General features: G+C 38.9%; 1 protein-coding gene across 1 annotated transcript; it reads right to left on the reverse strand.

Annotated features, from left to right (window-relative positions):
- Window positions 1–5,116: 5,116 nt before the first annotated feature.
- Window positions 5,117–9,351, reverse strand: LOC306996985 (RING finger protein 228-like). The gene has a single exon (XM_079609973.1). It carries the CDS (start codon window positions 9,307–9,309, stop codon window positions 8,575–8,577), a length of 735 nt encoding a protein of 244 aa, XP_079466099.1. The 5' UTR covers window positions 9,310–9,351; the 3' UTR covers window positions 5,117–8,574.
- Window positions 9,352–9,632: the final 281 nt, after the last annotated feature.

Consider the following 9,632-nt stretch of genomic DNA (forward strand, 5'->3'; position numbering starts at 1 on the left):
TTGAGATACACCCTACTGAGACACTTAGCCAGACACTAAACATTTATCATTCACTGTCATGTTATATAATAATAATAATCATCATTACAGGTCAGCATCACTGTAAAGTTGAATAAAGTGGTGAACAGAATGTTTTACTGTATACATTGCACACACATGATAATTTCAGGTTGTAAAATAATATAAATTTCATGACAACAGACATTTTCTGCATTTTTTCTCATTTATTAGCCAACCGAGAGGTGAGTTCTTGTATGCAAACAGAAAAAATTCAATGTGCAAATACAATTCAAACAGGTTTCACAACAATTATTGAGGCTTAATAGTAAAAACACACATTTCCTAATCTATAATAAACATATCACGGCGTATATAAGGGCTGTGTACAAAGCCCACGACCCTACGTAGTGTTACTAAGAGGTCTGGAGTGCATTACGGGAAGTATAGTCGTCCCAGGCAGTAACACTGGGTTCAGGAAAGTGCCTCGAAGTCACTGGGCCAGTGTGTGCGGGACAAACGGACATATGAGTGCACATCACTTCAGGCCTGATGGTCCAGACAGTCACAGCGATAGCGGTTTACTACGAGAACGAGGGGAGGTCACACTCAATATTATGGAAATATCATTCTTTACAGTTTGGTCATGATCTCTGTAAGTCAGTGAGACACAAGTTTCCTTTTCAGGCTCACATCTATGAAGCATCTGGACCAGGACAGAGTACAAGAGCGTCTTCTCTCCTTATCCTCATCCCTGTTGAAAAGACCAGCACAGATTGGGTTTTGGTTCCCAGTATCCGGGATGCTCCAGGCTTCTTACCTAGACCTCTTTGGTCCACCAGCTTCACAAAACTCAGATTTCCCCGATAGAATCATCATCATCTTATTCTGTTCAAAAGTTTGGGATTGGTGAGATTTATTTTTGAAAAAAGTCTGTCATGGTCACTAAGGCTACATTTATATAATCAAAAATACACCAATCAGTAATATTGTGATTTTTGTGATTTTTTTTTACAATTCACAATAACTGTTTTCTATTCGAATACATTTTGCAATTGTAATGCAACAAATAAATGCAATTTATTCATGTGATCAAATCTGTTTACATTTTGATCAATTTTCTCCATTCCTCCAGTCTTCAGTGTTACACGACCTACATGAAATCGTTATAATATGATGATTTGTTAACTTTTTTCAGGATTCTTTGATGAATATAGTGTTCAAGAACAGCATTAAGTATCTTTGTAACATTATAAATGTCTTTACTGTCACATTTGATCAATTAAATGCATCCTTGCTGAATAAAAGTATTATTATAAAAGTAAAACTTACTGACACCAAACTTTTGAACAGTGTGTGTATTTTGTCTTTTCAGCATAAAAATAGGCAGTAAAGGAGTAAATCAAGGCCATTGTGTAAAGTATACATGACATATATTTTGCCTGACAGAATGGCAGGATGAGCTGGGGAACTGGTCACAATATAACATACTGCACTGCACACTTCCTGTACAAGTGTTGAATTGAACGGCACAGTTTACAGCAGCTAAATGCTGTTTACTTCTTTAACATTCGGGAACATAACCTTTGCATGTCTAGTTCACCGCTGCAATGATTCATATACCCCCACATTCATCTTATAAACCTTCCTTACAAAAAATGTAAGCAAAACCTCACATTACTACACACAAATGACTGCATCACTACACTTGTCCACCAGCAGAGGGCAGACCTGGTTTGATCCATCACATTTGCCTACAACAACAGCACAACTTTATCAAATATCAAAGAGTAAGCTTCTATAAAATTCACTTAAATTCATCCTATTAAAATGTTCAATTAACTTAATAAATCAATAAATAAAAAGGAAAGGCACATAAGAGCTAATTTCAAGAAATAGTTCAATGAAAATTGTTTACCCACACTCATGTTTGTTGTTGTTCTTTTTTGGAGCTTGATTATTTGTTAATATTTCTCTTTTTGTTTTTCACGGATAAGGTGACAGGATTCAGGAATGACATGATTGTGAGTAAATGATAGAATTACAATTTGTGGGTGAAACATCCCCTTAAAGAGAATGATTTGTAGATTTGTTTTCCATTTTAAAGAGAATGGCCTTAAAGCTGAGGTCACATTAGCGAAATTTTGTGTGGAAAAAAACAGTCAATAGGGTGAAGATGTAGGAAGCACAGCTCGTACAGAAGTCACTTTGAAACCAGGCAGATTTCTGAAGGTCCAACACGATCACATGATAGTGCGTCAATACCACGAATGTTATTTCTCGTGCCATAGCCTATACGCCAAAAAATATTTTTTGCGTGCATATGCTACGCACTGAAAACTCTTGGTTAGGATTAAAGGCCAATTTATAGCCTACTTCTGCGTCGGGTGCGCGCAATAGGTACGGCGTAGCATACGCATAGACGTGTACCATACGCCGTACCCTGACGCGCACCTCCTCAGAATGTAACTACACGTCGCGATGACGCGGACCGCAAGATCTGTGATTGGTCGGCTTGGTAGCATTGCGTTTCCTCCTACGCGTTTCCGGCGTGTTCTTCTGCACCGCCCGCCATTTTTAAATTCAGAAGTTCTGTAAATTCTGAAATTTCACTAAAATTTACTGTTTTTCCAACTCGATAAGCTCCAGCTCCAACATGATCCGCTCTCTTTCAGTCGCCATTGCTTGTAGTAGCCAAATCAAAACAGCCACGAGGAATATATACACAGTGGAACATTAAAACCCGCCCCCGCCAACTAGCGTTTCGGCGGTGTAACTGCAGAGCAACGCAGACATAAACGCAGAAGTATAAATGCTCACGACGGCGTCGCCTACGTGCGTAGCCTACGACGTACACTACGGCGCACACCCGACGCAGAAGCATAAATTAGCCTTAGGGGTGGCGGGTGCATGCGTTTAAAGTGCGTATCATATGCACGCGGCGAATTCAGATGACCGAATTAAGCTCGTTTCCGCCACACAAAAAAAAAATTATGTAATTATGAGTTATGAAGTCCGAATTGTAAGATAACAAACTCGCAATCGTGAGTTATAAAGTCAGAATTGCGAGATATAAACTCGCAATTTCGAGAAAAGAGTAGGAATTGCGATATAAATTTGCAATTGCGAGAAAAAAGTAAGAATTGCGAGATATATACTTGCAATTGCAAGAAAAAAAGTAAGAATTGCAACTTTAAATCACGCAATTCTGAGGAAAAAAAGTCAAAATTGCAAGACGTAAACTCTCAATTGCGAGGGGAAAAATGTACGAATTGGGAGATGTAAACTCGCAATTGAGAGAAAAAAGTACGAATTGCGCGATATAAACTTGCAATTAAGAAAAAAGTACGAATTGCGACTTTATATCACGCTATTTTCAAGGGGGAAAAAACATCAGAATTGCGACATGTAAACTCGCAATTGCGAGAAAGAAAGTCAGAATTGTGGAATAAAAAGTCGCAATTACCTTTTTTTATCTTTTATTCAGTGGCGGAAACAAGCTTCAATGCGATCGCGCGGACTGCGATTGGAACGAGACAGCGAAATTTCGCAGAGCAACGGTAAATGTGACCGCACCTTTAATAGAAGAAAATATAAATGTTCAGGGCATCAAGTTTTGTAAATCACCATCATAAAACCATTAAAGGATAATTCCGGTATTTAACACCTTGAGTCTATATTGTAGTTTGTTTTGGATGAACAAGAGTGGTGGACAAATTTTTTTTTGACAATGGTTCCTCTCTCAAGTTTTTGACTATAAAAGAATTGGCCATGGACCCATTTAACATTGGAGTCAATGGGCATGTCCGAAAATGTCATTAAAACAACCTTTAACATTATTTTTCAAAACTGTGCAACTCACCGAGTGATTAGTGATGTTAGTTGATGTTCCAGAAACAAAAAGTGTTGCGAAATACAGTTTCTGTCGTGTTTTATTCGTCATTTTGTAAAATCCCATTGTTGAAAAAATAGTTCCACTATAGCAAAATAAACGGATTGGAATCATATATTGCGACGATATATTGTTTATAATCATCAACGAACACCACTAACCACTCGGTGAGTTTAACAGATTTGTAAACGAACATCATTGGCTGTTTTAATGACATTTTCGGACATGCACATTGACTCCAATGTTAAATGGGTCCATGGCCAATTCTATTATAGTCAAAAACTCGAGAGAGGAACCATTGTCAAAAAAAATTTGTCCACCACTCTTGTTCATCCAAAACAAACTACAATATAGACTCAAGGTCTTAAATACCGGAATTATCCTTTAAGTCTAAAACGATCAGCTGAGCGATATTCAAATGCCTAGTTAGAATGTGTTTTGCACTGAAGTTAACAAGCCACGGTTAGCTGGATGAATATCAGTTTGTGACATCAAGACAAATGAATGACCTGTGGGAGAGATGCAAAATTTCATAAGTGGGTCAGTAAACGCTCAGAAGCACCTCTTGGCTGCAGTCCCAGTGTGTGAGTCTTTAGCATTGATTTCTCTATCGCTGCATCCTGTCTCTGCAAGGACACAGCAAAACTCTAGCTGCTCCTCAGGTGTCAGATTCCTGTCTGCTTCATCTTCTCTAACACATCTCACACAGAGCTTTTCACCAACACTTTTAACATCAAGCATCATCATATCAAATACCCTTCATAAATGACTGATTTGTCATTGCTTAATGTAGAAATGGAAAATCGGCAGTACTGATTTGATTAACAAGGAAGCTTTTGTCAAGCGAAGATTGACCTTCTTTTCCAAGCAGAGTTCAGTATCTAACGTTTGTTTAACATCATGCAGCTTGTTTGCTTCTATACTAACATCGGTACTGCGCATCACAGGTTTCTGTGGTACAAAAATCAGATGAACGACTTGAAAAAGTGAGTACTAAGGTAAATGCATCGTGATGCTACGCACATTAAAAGCTCACACAGACGATATAGCAAAAAGAGATTGTCAGTTAGTCGTCAAATAACACGGTTTCACCGCGATAGATGCATAGGTGAAGCGAGAACAAAGAGGTGGTATAAAATTCACAATTTCCATAGTAAAGCTATTGACCCATAAGAACAAAGAGGTCTACTTTAAGACTGAATAGCATATGATAAAGCGAGACGAGTGGATGACAACACCCAGTGGCCATTTTGAGATTATCGTCCGATTGCGGTCAGCTTCAATTCACAGAAATGTTACGCATCTACCAGATTTTTGGTTGTGATTTTTCAGTAAATAAAATGTCAAATTTGGGATGATAAAATTGGGTCCAAAAGTCTGAGACCACACTGAAAATGTGACATATCCCTAATAGCACACATACATCTCGGAGACGTCTATTTGATGTGCATGTTTTGATTTGCAAGATGTATTTTTTTTGAGTATTTTTTCCTGTCAGATGTTAAATAGACATTTAGAAAACGTCTTTAAGATGTTTATGATTTAGACTGTATGTAAAACTGACTTTTTATAGATGTTTATCAGATGTTTGTACGCAGCAGATGCTTTCCAGATTAACTGCTCTTTAACAGACATCTTGGAGACGTACGTGTGCTATATTATTTTGGACATAAACAGGAAGATTTGGAGGGAAAAAAAGATTGAGAAAGGAAGGTTATGACAAAATATGGAAGAAATTTTCACGATTCTGCACTAATTCTAGATCACTAAGCAGATTTGTGACACTGACCCAAACTGTAGTTTGCTGATAATATAATAAAGTAGTACATGATTCCTGTAGCTCAAACAGTTGAGCATGGCGCTAGCAACGCCAAGGTCACAGTTCAATTAACAGGGAGAGCATTATCTAATAAAATGGATAACTTGAATGCAATGTAAAATGCTTTGGATTAAAGTGTCAGTTACTCTTTATTGCGATAGTCCACTTTAGACATTCTACTAACTTCAACTAACTTTACAACTACATGTCAACTAACTCTCATTAGACTATAGTGGACTGTTAGGTTTGGGTTAGGTGACAGTTTAAATGTTGGTTCCGGTGTGGGATTGCAAATATTGCGCATTATTTTACTCATTCCTGCAGATTTTGTCTTAGCAAGTATTCACATAAACACAGTCAGTTATGTTTTATGTGAATGTAAACATTTGAGAAAGAAAACGCATGTGCAACAGTATAAAGGATCAGTGCATCAGGTCTTAAAGTGACAGCAGCCTAATATACCTGCCTCCAAATTATGAAATAATATAAAAGATATCGATATGGAAGTTTTTCCCCATGGTGTCGATGTCAATGGCCAGTGAAAATGCTGAACTTTGGAAAACCACTAGTCGCAGTGGCTGGTGAACAAAAAAGTTAATGTCAAGCTCTGACGATAACTATATTATCGGCGCGCGCAGCAGTTTTGTCTCTTTAAATGCTTGAGCTCGTTAAAGCAGGATGGATTCTGATTGGCTGTCAATGTTTTTATCATTCATCAGCAGGGGAAAAAATCGTTCTGAAAGTGTTACAGTTGTAGTGTGAACTCTGCTATTCTTTTATATTTAGAAAGATTTTTTTACCTATATATCTTTATCATTATATAGTTATGGTTCTTGTTGTGAACGGGCCTTTAGAGTTCGGGTTAGTAGAATAAGTTGACGTAGTTGCAGAGTTACTTATTGTCAGAAGAGTGTCTATTGGGAGAGCCGAAAAATAATATGTTATATTAAGCAGACAGTCTACTAATTTGTAATACTCTAATGACAGTTAGTTGATGTGTACATAGTTGGAAAGTTACTAGAATGTATAAAGTGGACCATCGAAATATAGTGTCTGCCAAATGCATATGTAATGGAAATGTCGGATTAAATTCGCTAGTGGTCTCGCAGACTTTTGAACTGTATATTGTGGCTCCAAAACCAAAGTCTGAATGTCATTCCATTAGAAATAAAATATCAAACCGAATGGCAGCTGTGCTCCCGGAAACTTCTCCCATTGCTATGACGTTTAACCAACTGGTGTATTGGTGATTTTTAGTGGATGCATGAAGTCAGTTCTTCTCAAGCTCACACAGGTGTCCTAGCAGAAGATCTGTGTGTCTGTGCTCGCGAGTGTGAGGCCCATGAAGAGCAGCACAAGAATGGACATGGTAACACACACGTATCCGCTTGTTCCAGCTGTTCTGGGACAGTGTGGTCGTAGTGGAGCTAGTTCTGTATCCAGTCGTCTGGGACGGGCATCATACTGGGCATCTGATGTGCTCACGTGTGCAGACACTTCTCGCGCTGCAAGATTTTGGGCTGAAATAGTTCAAGTACTAGCACTCGTCGTAGAGAAACCACGGCCCGTTGGAAGTAATCCAATAGTGACTCATTAGATGCGTCTATAAATATTAGTCCTTCTTTAGTTATTGAAGTTTGCTTTTCAAGTAGTAACTTGTATATTTTCCAGTTTCCCTAGTTCTAATTGAATTGACACCTGTGTGAATTCCAGGTATTTTAGTAACTTTGGAAGAAAAAAAAGTTTTTAATATAAAGGTTCTATTTGTTAGCATTGGTTAACTACATTAGTTAACATGAACTATGAAAAAATACATCTAAAGCATTTATTAATTTTAGTTAGTGTTCATATCTACATTTACTAACACATTATTCATAAATTATCAAAAAAAAATTCTGTTAATCTTGTTGGTAACACTTTACAATAATGTTTCATTAGTTAACTACATTAGTTAACATTAACTAACGAGAAACAATTTTACAGCATTTATTAATATCAGTTGCTGTTACATTTACTAATACATTATTAAAATCAAAGGTTGTATTAGTTAACATTAATGCACTGTGAACTAACATGAACAAACAATGAAGAATTTTATTTTTAACTAAGGTTATATAAATATATTTCTCATAGTTAGTTCATGTAACAAATGTATTAATTCATGTTAACAAATGAGACCTTATTTTAAAGTGTTACCATATTATTTATTTAATGGACCTCAGCTAACATGAACTAATAGCCTAACAGATGCATTTGTATTAACTAATGATTAAAAAAGATTAATAAATACTGTAAAAATGTATTGCTCATTATTAGTTAATGCCGAAACTAATAGGAACATGTTTTAGTTATTCTGACTAATCATTACACAAACATAAACAATTGTATGAGATCAAAATATATATTGTTGGATTAACTTTAAAAAGTAAACTGGTTGTCTTAAAATTTTGAGTTCATTGAAATGAAAAAATTTGAGTTAATACAATAAATGAGTTTGGTTTAATCAACATAAACTCAAAATATTACGTTATCTGAACCACAAATGATCTAAGTTGATTTGATAAAAACAAACCTTGTGATAACAAATCATGAAGGTCATTTTTTTTTCAATACTGTTAAAAAGTGATTTTTCAAAGTTATAAATAAATATTGGAGCATTTTGCAAGAAAATAGCCTACAGACTGTCTACTTAACAATTTAATGTGTAATTCAATGTATAATTATTTGTGAAATTTAGCCATTTCTGAGTGAGAATTGTTGGGATTTACTGTAGTTATGCATGCCTATATAAAATATACTGATAGTAACATAAAAAGAAACAACTTGGTTGCCTATTAATTAAGCAATAAAAGCTGAAAGGGCTCTGTCACGCGTTTCTCCGGCTGGCACTAGTGGAGGCAGAGGAGCGGCCCGTCTCGTGCTCCGGTCTGTCTTTGAGCCAGTAGAGGAGCCACGTTACCATCGCAGACACCATGGCGAGGATGCTCGCGATCGACAGACACAGGGGTCCCGCGGGCGAGGGCGGCCCGCCGTGGCTGTGCACGAATATGAGGCCCATGAAGAGCAGCACGAGCATGGAGAGCAAGGAGAAGATGACGCACACGCACCCGGTGGTCAGCGCGAGACGCCTGCAGTTGCGGCAGCTCTCGTAGCGCGAGATCGAGTCCTGGGACAGGGTGGTCGCGGTGGACACCGTCGTGGTGGACGCGAGGATGGACGCGTCCTCCTCGCGCCTGAGCGCCACGAGCGCAGGGTGCATCGGAGGCGGGTGCGGCGGCAGGGCATCTTGAGGCACAGGGTCCGAGTCGATGTACAGAGGGAAGTCCTCTGTGACCTTGGTGTTGTTGGGCAGGTTCTGGATCCGGTATTCGGGTACGGACGTGCGGTGGCGGCACACGGGGCAGCTGATGCGCCACGGCCGCTCCTCGCACAGTTGCAGCGCGTGCAGACACTCCTCGCAGAACGTGTGCAGGCACTCCAAGATCTTGGGCGCGCGACGGTCGAGATCGAAATAGTTGTAGCAGATTTTGCACTCGTATTCCTCGTAGGGAAACGCCTTTGGTGCCGGGAGAGCAGGCGGCTCCGACCCGTTATCTGCCATGGCATCTCGCGCTGCCTCACATCCTCGACACAATGGGCGCGAGGCAGTCACGCGCGCCGCCTTTTCTTCTCTTTATCCTGTCAGCGAAAGCCCGTGCTCACGTTAAACCCGGACATTTTTGTGTAAGGCCTTTTTAAAAAAAAATAAACGGTTCTTTAGTCTCCGTACACGCTGAGTAGCCTAAATAATTAACCGTATCGTTCCAGTCCGGAAGGGAGGTGATGTAATGCTTTGCTCCCTCTCATCCAGAACCGATGTGTGTGTGCGACCGAGCACGGAGAGATGCGGGACGCGGGAATCACACCTCAATCAAAGCATCAGAC

The sequence above is a fragment of the Phoxinus phoxinus genome (genome assembly GCF_949152265.1).
Source record: "Phoxinus phoxinus genome assembly, chromosome: 4".
Classification (NCBI taxonomy): domain Eukaryota; kingdom Metazoa; phylum Chordata; class Actinopteri; order Cypriniformes; family Leuciscidae; genus Phoxinus; species Phoxinus phoxinus.

Excerpts from the sequence above, each read along its gene's own strand:
- LOC306996985 (XM_079609973.1), bottom strand. The coding sequence starts at position 9,309 with ATGGCAGATAACGGGTCGGAGCCGCCTGCTCTCCCGGCACCAAAGGCG.